Below are 18828 nucleotides of genomic sequence, written 5' to 3' on the forward strand. Positions count from 1 at the left end.
GTTTACGGGTGAAGAAAGAAAAGAAACACACGTGCGTGGAATGCTGTTGCCCCCTCCTCTGCTGGAATATTGGCGCGGCAGTTGGAATGGACAGAAGGACAAGTGTCCATTTGTGTTGTGTGCTGAGCTTTGGGTCAGGTCCACTTCCAAGGGTTGTAGCTGGAGGTAAACTAGCAAAGGAGTCAGAGGAAGGAAACAGGAGAGAGTCTGGCTCCCTGGCCTTTCAGACCAGTGGAGATAAGTTTCCACCGTGGAATGTTGCAGTGAGCTGACAGAACGAGTAGATTTTGGGGGGTAAATTTTAATTTTATTTTTTTGTGTGACATTTTACACGTTTATTCACTGTTGAGGTAAATTTTTAAAATAAAGCCTAATATTATGTTCTGGCAAGTGCACAGATTATGGTTGTCGAGCCTTGATGGCGTTTTGCACTGTGAACGCTTTGCAGGCTTTACCAGTGCCTCAGAAGCCTCCCTCATGCCCTCTTTTAGTGGTTAAACATCTCCAAAGGAACCACTCTTCTTCTCTCTGTCATCCTAGATTTGTTGTGCCTGCTTGTTGGAATCATGCATCATACTTTTTTGTGATAGCTTGTTTTTCTCAATGTCATGTTTGTGAGATTCATTGTGTTGTGGGTTAACAGTCTAGTATTTCTTTGCTATGTAGTATCCCACTGCATGGATATACCACAATTTACTTATTCATTATACTAATGGTGGACATTTGAGTTGCTTCTAGTTTGGGGCTGTTAGAAGTAAGATTGCTATGAATATTCTTGTATGTATACATTTTTGTTGGCTGTGTAGCTAGGATTGGAATTGTTGGGTCGTAGGTTTTGCATGTTTTCAGTGTTAATACATAATATCAAACTTATCGCATTTCACTCCCACTAGCAGTATATGAGAGTTTTCCACATCCTTGTCAATATAGGGTATCTTAAAATTTCTACCTGTTCTTCTGGGGATATGGTAGTATTTCATTGTGGTTTTAATTTGCGTTTCCCTAATAATTAAAGTGATCACCTTTTCATATGCCTGTTGCCATTAGGATCTTCTCTGCTGTTGATATATTTTTCCTGTTAAGAAACTGCCTTGTCAGTTTTTAAATTTTTTCAGTTTTTTATTGACTTATAGGGTTCTTACGTATTCTGGATTAATATACTTTGTCAGATATGTGTATGGCAAATATCTCCATATTCCTAATGGTGCATTTTGATGAACATAAATTTTTATATTAATGAAGTCTAATTTATTAGTCTTTTCCCTTATGGTTAGTGCTTTTTAAAAATTGAAGTCTAATTGACATATAGCATTATATTAGTTTCAGCTGTACAACATAATGATTTGTATTGTATGCGTTCTGAAATCACCAGAATATCTCATTAACATTGGTCACCATACATAGTTATTAAAATATTTTCTTTCTCATGATGAGAACGCTTTAGATATACTCTTAGCAACTTTCAGATATAAAATACAGTATGATTAACTATAATCACCATGCTGTATATTACATCCTCATGATTTATTTATTTTATAACTGGAAGGTTGTACCTTTTAGACCCCCTTCACCTATTACACCTCCCCCCACTTCCCACCTCTGGCAGCCACCAATCTCTTCTCTGTATCTATGAGTTCTGTTTTTTTGTGTTTTGTTTTTTTTAGATTCCACATATAAGTGAGGTCATATGGTGTTTGTCATTCTCTGTCTGACTTATTTCATTTAGCATAATGCCTTCAAGAGCCATCCATGCTGTCACAAATGGCAAAATTTTTTTTTTATTGCTATATAATAGTCTATTGTATATGTGTATCATCACCTCTTCTTTATCCATTCATCCATCAGTGGACACTTAGCTTGCTTCCATGAACGTGGGGGTGCATATATCTTTTCAAGTTAGTGTTTTTGTTTTTTCGGGATAAATGCCCAGAAGTGGAATTGCTGGAATGGTGGTGCTTTTTTTGTGCTCTTTAAGACATCTTTATCTCCCACAGAATTGTGACGATAACCTCATATTATTTTTAGAAGTTTTATTATTTTGTCTTTTAAATTTAGATCTACAGTCTGTCAGGAATTGAGGTTTATGTATGAGGTGAGGTAGGAGTCAAGATTTTTTTCTTCCTTTTAATATATAACTTAGCACTTTTATTGAAAAGACAATCCATTCCTGTCTGCACTGCAGAGGAGGGGAGATCCAGTCCTGACTTCACAGGAAGTAGATGGACCTTAAGAAGTAGTTATGTCCCAGAGAGGAGTTAAATTTAGTACAGCATGGGTAATCTGCTGTTAATGAGGAGGATATCATAGAACTACTTTGCTTTCTCCTTCCTCTTATTTTTTTAAACTTTTTTTAGAAATAATTTCTTATACATATAAATTTTGTAGAAAGAGTACATAGAGCTCCCAGGTACCCGTCACTCAGAAATGGTTAACATTTCTGAACCTTTTGAGAATAAGTTACGGACATGGTGTCCCATTACCCATTATTTCTTAAGTACACAGACACTGTCCTATCAGGAAGTTAACATTGATTTGGTATCACCGTGTAATCCACAGACTCCAGTCACACTTCACTGATGGTCCCAGTTACATCCTTTGTAAGACCAGCATCTAATCAGCATCATAGACTGTTTCTCTTCATTCCACTTCAGTCTGAAACAGTTCCTCAGTCTTTCTTGTTTTTTATGACCTTGACGTTTCTACACATCATTTGTAGAATGCGCCTCACTGGAGTTTGTCTGGTGTTTCCTCATGATTTATGCATTTTTAGCATGAATATCATCACAGAAGTGACCTGGGCTCATCTCGGTGTTTCATATCAAGAGACACATGATACTGATTTGTCCCATTAGTGATGTCTTTTGTTTCTTGGTGAAGAGTATGTCTGCCAGGCTTCTGTATTGTAAAGTTAATTAATTTTAAGTATGTTTTATTATTAAATAATATAATTAACAAATATATTTTAAAATAAATTTATTTATTTATTGTTTATTTTTGGCTGCGTTGGGTCTTCGTTGCTGCACGCGGGCTTTCTCTAGTTGAGTAGCGGAGAGTAGCGGAGGCTACTCTTCATTGCGATGCGCAGGCTTCTCATTGCGGTGGCTTCTCTTGTTGTGGAGCACGGGCTCTTAGGCGCATGGGCTTCAGTAGTTGTGGCAAACGGGCTCAGTAGTTGTGGCTCACGGGCTCTAGAGCGCAGGCTCAGTAGTTGTGGCGAATAAGCTTAGCTGCTCTGTGGCATGTGGGATCTTCCCAGACCAGGGCTTGAACCCCTGTCCCCTGCATTGGCAGGCAGATTCTTAACCACTGTGCGACCAGAGAAGTTCTGAACAATTATTTTCTGAGGAGGTACTTTGAGACTATATAAACATTCTGTTTCTTGTCAAACTTTCTTTCACCTACATGAAAGACTGAGGATTGATGATTCTTGTCTGAATCCATGGCTACTCTGAAGGTTGCCAAAGGGTGATTTTTAATTCCATGTTCTTTTTCGATTTATTAGTTGGCATTCTACCCAAGAGCTTTCTTGTCCCTGTCATTTTTTTTGTTAGTTTATTTATATCACTATAGACTTTTGGATTTCTGTTTTACCTACAGGTTTAGGATCTACAATCGTCATTATTTATTTTGATGCTCAGATTGTCCCAGATTTGGCCAGTGGTATGACCACTTCAAGTTGACTCCTGTGTCCTTCAGATAATTTCCTCATCATTCTTTGGGCATTTCTTTCTGGCACGATAAGATGTTCCTGGGTCATCTTGTGTTTTCCCTGCCCTGATTCCAATAATTTCTCCAAGAGCCCTGATTTATTGATTAATCAATTCATTCTTTCAACAAATATTTATTGAGTGACTACTATGTTCCAGGGACTTTTCTAACTTCCTACAAAGTTGTTTCTTTAAGTGTTAGTAATACATGGCTCCTTGAAAACTTAGTTGTGGCATCTTGTTTTTAATCTGTCACATGATAGGAGTCCACAATTGTTGTTATATACGTTTGTGTATCTAATTAATTAGTCTTTTTTTTTAATCATTGGTAAATATAGAAATTTCCTTTAATGTATCTAAAAACCACTAAAAACTGATTATGTGTTTACAGTGTCAACTCTATAGCCATAAAATACATGAGGATTCCTATGCAATGATTATCTTTATGCAACCTGGGTCCAACCGTCACATGTTGAAAACAATGGTACTTAGCATTTCCTAGAGACAGCTCATAGTTTGAAGTTATTCTTTAAATGTTTTCTGTGAGAGCATTACTATGTAAGTAACGAGAGGTATGCACATGTGGAGATGTCAGTCTCATTCTGTAGGAAACAGATGGAGTACTTCACTCAGAGGAGTTGAAACCTTCTCTGTGTGGTTTGTGCTTTTCTGCTTCTCTTCTACTCTCCTTCACAACACCAGTTTCTGGCATTTCTATGAAGAAAATGTACTGTAGCCTTACTTTCAAATGAGGAATTTGTATGAGATTATTTCTTTATTTAAATAATATGAATACAGTACTTTCACCTAGTTTAAAATGCAATTTTGGTGTAGATGGCAGACATAGTATATCCTACCAGTGCATTAAAATCATCTCACTGTTCATTTTCAAACACACTACTTTCCTGTTTATTGCCATACTTAAAGGATGAGGTCTTTCAAGCTTTTTTTTTTCTTTTCTAGTTTTCCCATTTGAACTTTATGCTATTTGTGCCTGTATGATTGTTGCAAAGTAGAATTCATAATGACATAAATTGTACAACTGATTAATCTGTTAATTAGTAAACTGAAATCTTTATGGAATAAGAAAAATGGAAACTTCTTAAGGCGTGGATGGCTCCTTGGTGTTAAAAATTATCTTTGGAGAACTGTTAGGCAGTTTTAACTTTACTTTTAAACATGAACCTACCCTCTGACCTAGCAATTCCACTGCTAGGTGTATACCCAAGTGAGAAGAGTGTATAGGTCTGCTGAGAGACTTACTGAAGAGTGTTCAAGGTGGCTTGATACTTAATAGCCTCAAACTGAAAACAACCCAGATGTCCCATCAAGGGCAGATTAGATAAACTGAGCGGAATGCTTTTCAGTGGGCGAGTTTGAAAGTGATATTCAACAAAGCATTATGTTGAGTGAAGGAAGCAAGACAAACTAATACACATTTAGATTTGAAGAACAGGCAAAACCAACCTATGATGACAGAAGTCAGAATGGATAACATGGGGAGGTGGGTATTGACCGGGTATTTCTGGGTGATGGAAATGTTCAGATCTTGATCTGAATGGTGGTTGTATGAGTGTTACATGTATAGTAACTCATGGAGCTGTATGCTTAAGGTTTGTACTTTTTACTTATCCCTCGGTAAAATGCTGTAAGAAACAAAGAAAGAATCCCTTTGTGCTTGACTTACTCTTCCTCTGCCCTGAGTGTTTGTGTTAAATTTGGAGTTTGGACTAATTCGACTTACTACTTAACATGTTAGCTTTTCTTTGCTGTTTTTCTTATCCTTATCTTTTCCTTTTCTGCTTTCTCCTTTGTCCTCCCGCCTCCTTTATTTTTTCCTTTTTCTTAACCTTGGTTTAGTTCCCGTTCTTATTATGCTCTTCAGTGGTTTCATGTGAATTCTTTAGAGATGAGACATAAAACGAGCAGCTTATGACTCTTGATGGCTTGCTTATGACCTAGCAGCCAGTTGTGCATTTGTGTCAGGCTCCACCACTCCTCAGCTAGTACTTTGTGCCCCAGTTTCTCTGCTGCAGTAAGTGGATCCATTTTTGTTCGTGATGAAGGGGAGTCTTAAATGTATGGTGCAAAAGGCATAATTCAAATGAAATAATACAGAATTTACATTAGAAATAAATTTTACTCTCTATAAAAGCTTTAGATTCATTTTTGTGATTTGTTATTTGGAACATATATGTATATTTACTAAATAACCTTTTTTGGCACTGAAAATAACTTGACATAATAACTGTACATTGTGTGTTATATTTTATGGGATTTTTCAAACTTTTACAAAAGTAGAAAAGATAAGCTATTGAACATCCCTGTACTTGTTATCAGGCACAGCAGTTACTCACACATCCCATCTTGTTTCTCATCTCTCTGTCCTCTGAATTATTTTGAAACAAATCTCAGACATATCACTTCATCCATAAATGCTTCAGCATGTATCTTTTAAGATTATCCACAGAAAGCATTACTTGTATTTACTGTTTTGTCCTGTTGTTGGTTATAGAAAAAACTCAGAATTTATTTTCATTAGATAAGTCCAAGAGTTACTGATGACCCTGTACATATTGCTAAGTCTAGTTGCTTGATAACCAAAATATAACTTAAAATATTCACAGATGATAATGCTTTTAATGATTAAGTAGTTGTAAGCTTTCTGGAGTAAGGAACTTTGAAATTCAGTAGTTGCTTTATAATATCCAAACGGAACCATCTATGAATCTTCTGTTTTCCTTGTTTTGAAACAGTGGGACTATAAAGTTGAATTTTTGGTCATTAATGTACAGAAAATGTTGCAGCAACCCCAAAGAGATTTCACTAGAAACGATTTTCCTGTTTATGTAGCTTGTTTATGCACCCCCTTAGAAAATCAGGCAGAAGGGCATCCACTGCCACCGTCTTCCATTGTAATTATATGTAAAATAAATATGGACTGCATGATTTATTATGGAAATATTTCACTTGTGTGCCTTTAATATTTCTTTTAAACAGGTAGTATAACACCAACTGTGGAACTGAATGGGCTTGCTATGAAAAGGGGAGAGCCTGCCATCTACAGGCCGTTAGATCCAAAGCCTTTCCCAAATTATAGAGCTAATTACAACTTTCGGGGCATGTACAATCAGAGGTTTGTATGTCTTCTTTGGTTTTGTTCTTATTTATTATTTTACGCATATTGTAAAAGTTTCTGAAACTCAAAAGGTATTTTTGTTGTAAAGAAAATTCACTTGGGGCATTTTTGCATGGAATTTAGATACATCAAGCTTATCAGGAATACTTAAAGTAATAAATAAAGAAAATTAACTTTTTCAGGAGCTGGTTGTTGCTGAGTCATAAGAGCCCTGTGTTTGCTGCACGCAGGACCATGTTTTAAAATCATTCCACAGTGTGGTGTGGGCTTTCCAGTTATCTTGCTCATTTAGTCACCAAGCAGATGCTTAGCTTAATTAGTGCTTTTCTTAATTTTTCCGCATACATTGCAAATATGACTGTTTATAACTTATAGGAAAGTTGTTAGAAGGACTTACTAAGTATTTCTGCACATTGAATAATTTTGTGATAGTTATAAGTGTAACAGAATTTTCTTTTGCAAGCATGGCAGAATTCTTTTAAAAAGTTCAGGGTTTTTTTTTTTTCCTCATCATTTATAAAAGTCATGTAACTCATTGTTGAGAATGTGGAAATGCAGAAAGTTAAAAATACAAATAATTTGCAATCCCAGAATTAAACACCTTTAATATTTTGTTGTACTTTACATTCTTTTTATTCTTTGCATATAAATATATTTAACCAAATTGAAATTATCCTTTATATGCAATTTCTGTATTACTTTATGGAGGTATAATATATGAACAGTAAAATGCACAGATCTTAAATATACATCTTGACGACTTTATTTTATTATTTCATTTATGTATATATGTATTTATAGTCTATTTGATGACGTTTTTACATATTTATATCCTCCTGTGGTCACCACCCCATCAAACTCCAGAACATTTGCATCACCCTGAGAGTTTCCTCACACTTACTTGCACTTCATACACCTCCTCCCAGAAGTAACCGCTGTTCTATCACCATAGGTTAGTTTTGCCTGCCCTTGAACTTCTATAAATAGACTCATACAGTATTTATTCTTTTGTGTCTGGCTTTTTTCACTTCATATAATGGTTTTCTTGTTTTTGTTTTTTGATTTTTTGAGATTCATCCATGTTGCATTTTTTGAGATTCATCCAGTTTTTGTTGCTGAATAATGTCTCTTTGTATAAATATATCATCATTTGTTCATTTTGAATATGCAGTATTGTGCCCTCTTTTCACTTTATACAGATAGCATTTTTCATATCTTTAAGTAGCCTTTGAAAAATATTTTTGATGGTTATATAATGCTTCATATGGCTAGGGTGTACTCTACCAGTATTTAAACAGGTATAAACAATGAATACTTGATAAGTATATAAAAAAATACCTGTTTTTGATCATCTAGATTGCTTCCCCCCACCGCCTTTTTTTTTTTTTTTACGGTACCCGGGCCTCTCACTGCTGTGGCCTCTCCCGTTGCGGAGCACAGGCTCCGGACGCACAGGCTCAGCGGCCATGGCTCACGGGCCCAGCCACTCCACGGCATGTGGAATCTTCCCGGACCGGGGCATGAACCCGTGTCCCTTGCATTGGCAGGCGAACTCTCAACCACTGTGCCACCAGGGAAGCCCCTCCCCTTTTTTTGACAATTATAACTAATGTTGCAGTAAAAATTATATACAAGTTTTTGTTCACATCACTGATTATTTCCTTAAGATATATTACTATAAGGGGAATATTGGGTTAAGAAGAGTAATTTATTGATATTACCTGATTACATTAAAGCTTATACTAATTTCTTATAGTATGTTTTGTACTATTCTGACAACATTGAGTTTAAAACACATTGTCTTGTTTGATAGTTAAAAAGTGGTATGTTTAATTTTTTTTGCTTTTATTGATAACTTATGAGGCTCAGCAGTTTTTCAAATATGTTAGTTACTTGTCCATTTTGATTTGTCTATTTTAATTTGCTAATTTTTATTGCATTGCTTGATCAGTCTTCAAATGTTTATGTGTTGAGGGTATTAGCATTAAGTCTATTCTATTTGTTTGATTTTCCTGCTTTTAAAAAATTGGCTTTTAGTTTTGTGTTTGTTTTTAATGTACTACAGTTTTAAATGTTATATGGTCTAATCTATTAAATTTTTTGATGTGATTTCTCCCACTGCTTCTATGCCTAAGTAATTCTTTCTCATGTGTGATCAGATATTTGCTGATGCTTAAACATTTTTTCTTTTTAACTGAGGCATAATTGACATAACTTTGTGTAAGTTTAAGGTATACAATATATTGATTTGATGCATTTATATTGCAGTAGGATTGCCGTTGTAGTGTTAGCTGATAACCTCTATCCAGTCACATATCATTTCTTTTAGTGTTGGGATGCTGATGCTTTTAAAATCATTTTGTATATTTACCGACCAATTATTACAATTCAGATATTAGGAGAAGTTACTTATCTAATCAACAGACAATCTAATACTTTTTGGAGTCTTGCTTGGTAGTGGAAAAATTGCCATTTAAGATCTAGTCGTATTCAGATTGTAAATGGTTCGTTTAAATATTGTTCAAGTTCTCTAAGAAAACCTTCTGCCTCTCCCCCCTTCCTCAATGTGTCTGGGGGGAATTTTCTGTATTGTCCTGGTGGGAAGGGAGGGTGCGGGCTCCTCTCGTCTTTGTGGTAATGTCTCTTGTCCACCAGGTAGCTGGTACCTCTCTTGCCTGCCCTGCTGAAACCTGCAGTTGGTGACCTGTAGTCCATCTTTTCCCCCCGGTAATGCTGTCAGAGAGTATTTACCATCTTCCCCTTGCTGTCTTGGCCTAAACTCTTAGCTCTGCTCGGCTCCTTTGGATGTTGTTCCAGTCTCACCCTCTTCCGTCTAACTCTGGAACATCCACTGGCAGGCTTACCAGCTCTCAACTTGGTGCCCACCCTGCATGGGAGGCAAGAGGGATACACTGTTTCTCTTATAGTCGCTTTATTTCTCTTTTTTCTGTTACATAACCACTGTCTTTCTCATCAGTCTGAGGTTACCTAATATAAATAAAACTATTTGCCTACTTGGTTACAACAGATAGGTAGGATCATCTGAGATAGGAGCACCTTGTCTGTTTTATACTTGAAAGATGTTTTACTTTTAATGTACTATAATGAAGACTCATGAGGATATTATATTTAAATGCTTATTGTATTTTGATATCTGTAGTCCGTTATTTGAAGTAAAGTTTTGATTAATGAACTTACTATTTTTAAATGAAAGAAATCTAGTTCTAAAACAGTGAAAAATCATACAGTAATCTCTGTCCTGGGTAAGGTGACAATTTTGATGAAGACCTAAAGGAGCAGGGGGAATAAGCAGTGTGGATGTCGTGAGAGAGGGGAGAACGTTCAGGCAGAAGAGACAGCAGCGCAGAGCCCCTGAAGTAGGCGTGTGCCTGGCGCGTTGATGCCACCACCAGGACGCCAGTGTGGCTGGAACAGAGTGGACCTGGGGGAGAGGAGTTCGGATGTGAGAATGTGACAGGGGTCTGGTGGTTTGGTTTGATTTTTTTTTTTTTTTTCTGTTTTAGATTTTCTGTTAAGATTGTTGTCATTTTTCCTTTGTTGGCAATTTCTAGTGTCAGGATCTGATTCCATGGATGTCATGAGGGCTGCAAGAATTTTTTTTTTTTTTTTTTTTTTTTTTTTTTTGCAAGAATTTTTTAATGACTTCTCTAGAGGGTTGTACCTTAGGCCATTCCCATTTAATGGATCAAGTGGACTTTCCCTTCAGAATTTTGGAGAGTCTTTAGATCACAAAGGGTAAAAAGAAAATAAGGAAGTACTGGTAAGCTGCCAAAGCATGTTTCAACTTAAAAGCTCTCTGCTCACAAAAGGTCAGACCTACCCATTACTCACTCGGCTGTTAAAAGTATGGTTTCACATATGACCTTAATTTGCAGATGGCAACACCTGAATGCTTTACAGGGAATTTGGAGCCAAAGGTCAGAGGAGACATTCTTCTCCTTGTCAGACTCCACATGAATCAGTAGCTTCTTAATAAGGCAGGGGCTGAAAGGTTAAGAAGTCTAAGAAACAAGTATCATTTAGAGGGATTTTTGAAAAGGTCTTTTCATTTTCCATTTAAAATAATATCAATTAATTAGATATTACCCATGCTGTCTTTTAATCTGTTCTTTCCTGATGAGGCGTCTCCACTTGAACTTATTCAAAGGCCTAAGGAGGAACTCATAAAAAGGTCTCCCTCCACCCCATTTTATGATGGCTGGAGAGAAAAGATTTATCCATGAGCAAACTCTGTGGATACAACTCGGATTCTAAAATACCTGTGTCTCCCTTTGCTGCACCCAAGATGTTTGAAAATGAAGATGTCCAGAAATCTTTTTCTTTCTCATTTGGGGCACTGTTCACTAATGACAGAGCACAAGATATAAAGATTGGAGAACAATTTTATGCTTTTGTTCTCCCATCTTTGTTATAAAAACTTACATACATTATCTCAAGGAGTAGAATGGCTGAAATCAGGCCTCCAACAAATAATTTATCAATTTTTTGTATTCACAGATTAAAAAAGCATTATTGCATGGCTAATGTCCGGAAAGCCCTCTGATCTACAGATGCGGATTGCCAAAGGGCCACAACCCAAACTATATTATATGAGAATGGGAATTTCCGCTGTATGTGACTGGGAGGTCTCTTGGGGAAGTCTTCAGGCATGGTTGATGCAGAGCTTTAGTGTTGTTTCTCCTCATTTTCCGTTTCTCTCTTTCTAGCTCTTGTCTCATTTTTCCTGTGCTTGACTTTATTTTCAAAGACACTCTCTTCCCTTTGCTGTACCTTATACGCTACATAGTCCTTAGACTTGTACTGGAGGAGGAACACATTTTTGTTTTGTTTTTGGATAGTTCTTAGAAAAGTTCCGAGTAGCCTGTTCATCCCAGAATTTGGGGATCCCAGAATTCATTCAGACCACATTTGGGATGAGGGGATACTTTCATTGACTAAGCTTGGGTTTGTGCCCAGCCTGGAGAAACAGGGTTTAGTCCCATCCAAACGGCTCTGCAGAGCACAATTATTTTATACGGTGGTTCCCTAAAGGCAAAGATTCAGAGGGAAAATCATTTCCATTACAGTCAGAACATTTGGTTCAAATCCTGGTTCTGATGCTTTCGGTTATGTGATCTCGGACAAGACCCTGGACCTCCCTTAGTTTCCTCATTTGCTAACTAGAAATAATACCAAATGAAAGGACTTTAGCAAGATTGCACTCATTCAGCAAACATTTACCTAATGCCTACTCTTTGCCGTGTGTTGTGTTAGATACTTTGATGAAAGACAATCTGATAGACTCTAGTCTGCTAGAAGAGGAAGGCAATGAAAAGAAACTAACACAGTGATAGATGCGTCCATTGAATGCTATGGAAACATTGAGAACAAGCAGGGCACTCAGTTTGGGGAATTAAAGAAGCCTCCCAGAAGGAATTGACACCTGAACTGAATCTTCAAGGTTAATGAGGCATAAGCCAGGAGAAGAAGGTAAGAAAAAGCAATCTAGATTTTGGGAACAATGGCAGGGAATCCTGAGAAGTGTAGTTTATTCATGGACTTGCAGGCAGTTTGGTTTGAGTGGAATGAAAAGGCTGAAGTTCAGGCAGGTCGATGATGTGGATGCCCTCAAGTGGCATGCCAAGAGGTTTAGATTTTATCCTGAAGCCGATTGGAAGCCTTCGAAGGATTTTAAGCTGAGCGATAAAATAATTGTATGTCTGTTTTAGGAATATTGCTTTCACAGTATGTGGAAAATAGTTTGGATAGGCTGAAAATTCAAGGGAGAAAGATGTATTATGAGGATGCTGTAATTCAGGCTTAATGTGATGAGAGCCTGGAATAGTGGGGATGGAGAGGAGGGGACAGCATCTAGATATTTAGGAGATAGACTTGGGGATTGATTTAAAAAATTTTTTTATAGTTAATTTTTATTGGAGTATGGTTGATTTATAATGTTATGTTTCTGCTGTACAGCAAAGTAAATCAGTTATACATATATACACTTTTTAAGATTCTGTTCCCAGATACGTCATTAGAGTGTATTGAGTAGAGTTCCCTGTGCTATTGTTATCTGTTTTATATATAGTAGTATGTATGTGTCAATCCCAATCTCCCAGTTTATCCCTCCCACCCCCAACTCCCCTTGGTAGCCATAAATTTCTGTGACTATTCTGTTTTGTAAATAGGTTCATTTGTAGGCATTGGTTGATAGAGGGTATTAAGGATGACTTTCACACATCTGGGTCACTGGTAATAGTGTTCACAAAGAGAGGAGTTGGAGTAGATCTTTGGAAAGATGAGGGATTTGGTTTTGACTGTGTTGAGTTTAAATTGCCTGGGAGATATTTAGGAGGAGTCCATTTTATCATTCTTTAAAGCCTCACTGAAGGGCATTCGAAGATTATCTTTGGCTCTGAGGGTTTGTTGGAGGTACTTATGGGAGGAGGAACTTTAGGGTCTAGAGCTTTCAGAACAGGGATGTGTAATGTATCTTGGAGAAAATGGCATTGTTTAGGATACAACCTACGTTTGAGTGACACATCTGTTCTTCATTCATCTAGTATTTATACTTCTTTCCCAAAAGGATTTGGTTATATTAGGTGCCATCATTCAATCTGGAACAATTTCATGGCATGCGCCCATGCCAAGTGCCTCTTGTCCTCAGGTATGGTTGGTGTGTTCTATGTCAAAACAGTATTTGGTTGCCTTTGGCTAATGTGTCCAGTTCCTGGTCCAGTCACTTGTAGCTAGGTTAGTAAAGTAGTTTTCTCTCACCATGTGTAGTATGAGTCACAGCAAGTTAAATAAGGAAGGCATTTGGACTGTTTTGCCAAAAAGTTACTTGTTCTTATAGGCAGATCCGGGTACCTACTTGAGGCGTCATAGTCTCTTCCCCCCACCTCCAGTTCCCCTGGTTAAATAAGCCTATGAGACTTGGAACTTTATGGACAGCTACGGCTATGAGTAGAAATTTGATAGGTGAAAAGTTTTCTGAAGTATCTGAACTGATTTTATTTCAATATGTTAATTATCAGTAAAACTAGAAATAGTCAAGATTTTAATTTATGAAATAGCTTATTTCAAAGTTTCTGTTGTATCGGCTGATGACTAGCTGCTAATTATCATGATGTTGGTGTGCCATTTGTTTTGAGCTTGTTCAAACTATCAATCTAAGTGTTCTTCACCAGTTTGTAATGCCCTTTCAAAAGCATGTTGGAAACAGTTGAGAAACTTTGAATATATTTGTAGCAATATCAAGTATAGAGCTACAATTTTGCTTTCTGCCACAAGATGGTGCTTGTGTACTGTTAAAACAGCATACAGACTGCGCATGTTCACTTTGGTTAGTACTCCGAGGTCTGTGTTTAATTGATTAGTGAGAGGTTAAATCATATGAAATCACCAGTATTTGACCTTTCTTTGACCTGTAAATATTCCAGTTTCATGTGGTTCAACCTAATAGGAAAAATTCGGCCAAGTACACAACTCTAAAGCCTCTTGGATAAGTGAAATAAACACGAAGTGGTGAAAATCAGGAATCCATTCTATATATAATTTTACCTTCTGTGTATTACATTCTTGGTTTGGGGGATATATTCTTTCTCTTTAATCATATGCTTTATTCATGGAATGGATGTCGGAACTTTTCAAAATGATACTTTTTTTTTTTTAAATAAATTTATTTATCTATTCATTCTTGGCTGCACTGGGTCTTCACTGGTGCTTGTGAGCCCTCTCTAGTTGCAGCAAGTGGGGGCCACTCTTCGTTGCGGTGCGCGGGCCTCCCATTGCGGTGGCCCCTCTCGCTGCAGAGCACAGGCTCCAGGCACGCAGGCCTCCACAGTTGTGGCACGTGGGCTCAGTAGTTGCGGCTCGCAGGCTCCAGAGCGCAGCCTCAGTGGCCGTGGCGCACAGGCCCAGCTGCTCCGCAGCATGTGGGATCCTCCCGGACCGGGGCTCGAACCCGTGTCCCCTGCATTGGCAGGTGGGCTCCCAATCACTGCGCCACCAGGGAAGCCCAGAATGATACTTCTTTTAAAAATGATATTTCTGGGCTTCCCTGGTGGCGCAGTGGTTGAGAGTCCGCCTGCCAATGCAGGGGACACGGGTTCGTGCCCCGGTCCAGGAGGATCCCACATGCCGCGGAGTGGCTAGGCCCGTGAGCCACGGCTGCTGAGCCTGTGCGTCCGGAGCCTGTGCTCCGCAATGGGAGAGGCCACAACAGTGAGAGGCCCGCGTACCGCAAAAAAAACCCCCAATATTTCTTTATGAGGATATCACTATATAGAACAGATGTAGAACTGAAAGACTACAAGACAGAACTTTTAATATTTCCTCATATTTTTACATAGAATCATATTAATTAAATTAGGAATGTTTTTCATTTGGGGGAAATAAGTCTAAACCCATAATAGAGAAACATTAAAATATATTGTCTTTTAAAACTTTCATAAGCCAGAGTAGAGAATTTGAATAGGTTACCAAAGCAAAGATGAGGGAGAATGAACTGGAATTCAATGAAGCCAGGAATCAGACAGCCAGGGAGATGATTTCAAGGTAAAGGAAGGATTATTCTGGGTCAGAAGCTCTTGTCTTAGGCAGGCTGTGTTTAAAATTAAGAATAGGAGCTAGTAACTGAAAGAAGAAAAAAAAAAGGAACTAGTGGGCATTTTAACCCTTTAAAACAAAATTCACTGCTTGGTTAGACTAGATGTGACACTCTTCATTTTATGAAATAGAAATATAGCTTTTTTCTTTGAAGTATAATATGAAGAGGGTCTCCCAATGTATGTTTTCCCCGAATATTAGATAAAAATCAAATTATTAAAGAAAACATTTTGGAGGCTTATGTTTCTGGCTGTGATGAAATAACTAGGACTAGATTTACCTTCTCACCATAAACATCTAGAAAACTTGGGTGAGGTTTTTACATTATACATGAACTGATACAATGTGATGTGAAGAGAAGTTGTAAGTTAAAGATGTATACCGATGCATAGCAAAAAAAAAAAAAAGAATAGCTAAGAATACAATAGGGGAGATAAAATGGAATCATAAAAAACTTGTAATCTAAAAGAAGGCAGAGAGAGGTAGAAAAGAGGAGTAATGAACACATGGGATAAATAGAAAACAAAGACTAATGTGATAGATTTAAACCTAGTTATGTTGATAACTATGTTAAATGTAAATGGTCTAAAACACTATAGTTAAAAGGTAGAGAATGTCAGACTATATAAGAGAGCAGGAGAGACAACTATATGATAAGTAAAGAAATTCACCTTAAGTATAAAGACAGATTGTCTAAAAGGGTGGAAAATGATATTCTTTGCAAACGTTAATCAGAATAAAGCTGACTTCAGAATAAAGTAGACTTCAGAACAAGAAATATTATCAGGGATAAAAGGGTAAAATCATCAAGAAGGCCTAACTGTTCTAAATATACATGGACCTAGTAACAAGCTTAGAATAAGTAAACAGAAAAGCAGTAAGGCTGCTGCTATGGACTGAATTGTGTACCCCCCCAAAATTCATATGTTGAATCCCTATCCCCCAATGCAATGGTATTTGGAGATAGGATTTTTTTTAAATTTAATTAATTAATTAGTTTATTTGGTTGTGCTTGGTCTTAGTTGTGGTAGACGGGCTCCTTAGTTGTGGCATGCAGACTCTTAGTTGCGGTATGCATGTGGGATCTAGTTCCCTGGCCAGGGATCGAACCTGGGCCCCCTGCATTGGGAGTGCGGCATCTTAACCACTGTGCCACTGGGGAAGTCCCTGGAGATAGGATCTTTGGGAAGTAATTAGGCTTAGATAGATTTTGAGGGTTGGGCCCTCAATGTGGAATTAATGCCCTTATAAGAACAGACACCAGATAGCTAGCTCCCTATTCTGCTCCTCCCCTCTGCCCCTACGTGAGGACATAAGTTTGATGTCTACAAGACAGGAAGAGAGCTCTTTCGTCAGAAACTGACCATGCTAGCACCTTGATCTTGGATGTCTAGCCTCCACAACTGTGAGAAATTTAATTTCTGTTTAAGCCTCTCAGTCTATGGTAATCTGTTAAGTGTCACAGCTCAAGCTAAGACATTGATAGAATTCAATAACACTGTCATCCAGTGTTATGAAACTCTCCATTCAATAACAGCAGAATATGCATTCTTTTCAAGTGCACGTGGAACATTCAGCAAGACAGGTGATATGCTGTGCTGTGAGACAATTTTCAATAAATTTAAGAGAATTGAAATAATATAAACTGTCATCTGATCACAGAGGGATTAAGTTAGAAATAAATAACATAAAAATATCTGGTAAGTTCTGGTAAATATTTGGAAATTTATCAAGACATTTCTAAGTAATGCATGGGTCAAAGGAGAAATCACAAAGAATATTAGAAAAATATTTTGAACTAAATGAAGGTGAAAATGAAACATTGAAATATGTGGGTACAGTGAAAGTAGTGGTTGGAGGGGAATGTATGTTTTTAAATGGTTACGTGAGAAAAAAAAAGATCCAAAATTAATGCTTTAGGCCTCTACCTTAAGAAGCTAGAAAAAGAAGAGCACATTAAAAATCAAAATACAGAGAAGGAAATGATAAAGATAGGAGCAGAAACCAATGAAATTGGAAGTGGACAAACAATTGAAAAAATCAGTGAAATCAATGAAATCAAAAGGTGCTTCTGGGAAAAGATTTATAAAATTGATAAGTTTCTAGCTAGACTGATAGAAGAGAGAAGGTGAAGATATATTTATTACCAACATCGGAATAAAAGAAGGAATTCTACTAACATTAAAAATTATAAGGGAACTTCATGAATGACTTTGTTTATAAATTTGATAACTTAGATTGTTGATTGGCAAACTGTGACCTGCAGACTCATTGCCTGCAGTTTTATTGGAACATAGCCATGTCCACTTATTTATTTATTTATTTATTTATTGGCTGCACAGCTTGCAGGATCTCAGTTCCCTGACCAGGGATTGAACCCAGGGCCACAGCAGTGAAAGCCCAGAATCCTAACCACTAGGCCACCAGGGCACTCTCAGTTCCCAACTCATTTTATGAGGCCAGCATTATCTTGTACCAAAACCAGACAAAAAACTTAAAATTTTTGATCAGTATCCATCATCATCATAGATATAAAAACCCTTAACAAAATATTAGCAATTTGGGCTTCCCTGGTGGTGCAGTGGTTGACAGTCCGCCTGCCGATGCAGGGGACACGGGTTCGTGCCCCGGTCCGGGAAGATCCCACATGCTGTGGAGTGGCTGGGCCCGTGAGCCATGGCCGCTGAGCCTGCGCGTTTGGAGCCAGTGCTCCGCAGTGGGAGAGGCCACGACAGTGAGAGGCCCGCGTACCTCAAAAAAAAAAAAAAAATTAGCAGTTTAAATTCAACATTTAAATAATTTAATACACATGATTAAATGGAATTTATCTTAGGAAAGCATTAACCATATTAATAGACTAAAGGAGAAAAACCATATGAGCATTTAAAAAAATTTATTTATTTTTGGCTGCGTTGGGTCTTTGTTGCTGCACGCGGACTTTCTCTAGTTGCGGGGAGTGGGGCTACTCTGCGTTGCGGTGCGTGGGCTTCTCATTGTGGTGGCTTCTCTTGTTGTGGAGAACGGGCTCTAGGGCGCGCAGACATCAGTAGTTGTGGCTCGCGGGCTCTAGAGTGCAGGCTCAGTAGTTGTGGCGCACGGACTTAGTTGCTCCACGGCATGTGGGATCCTCCCGGACCAGGGCTCGAACCCATGTCCCCCGCATTGGCAGGCGGATTCTTAACCACTGCGCCACCAGGGAAGTCCCGCGCATCTTATTAGACACAGAAGAAGCATTTGTTGAAAGTCAGCACTCATTCATGATACAGACTCATCAAACTAGGAATGTAAGAGAACTTGCTTAATCTGATAAAGGACTTCCCTAAACAACTTCTAGCTAACATTATGTTTTTTAGTGAGAGACTGAGCACTTGT

The 18828-nt window shown here is 37.8% G+C and overlaps 1 protein-coding gene across 18 annotated transcripts in view; it reads left to right on the forward strand.

Annotated features, from left to right (window-relative positions):
• STAU2 (staufen double-stranded RNA binding protein 2) overlaps positions 1 to 18828 on the forward strand; it is a 305285-nt gene that overhangs the window by 44637 nt on the left and 241820 nt on the right. For all 18 annotated transcript variants that reach the window (XM_079901619.1, XM_079901618.1, XM_079901620.1 and 15 more), the window contains one exon: positions 6708 to 6843. In XM_079901619.1, the coding sequence (XP_079757745.1) occupies positions 6708 to 6843 (136 nt within the window). The remainder of the gene's footprint in view (positions 1 to 6707; positions 6844 to 18828) is intronic.

Source organism: Stenella coeruleoalba (genome assembly GCF_951394435.1).
Source record: "Stenella coeruleoalba genome assembly, chromosome: 17".
NCBI classification, from domain to species: domain Eukaryota; kingdom Metazoa; phylum Chordata; class Mammalia; order Artiodactyla; family Delphinidae; genus Stenella; species Stenella coeruleoalba.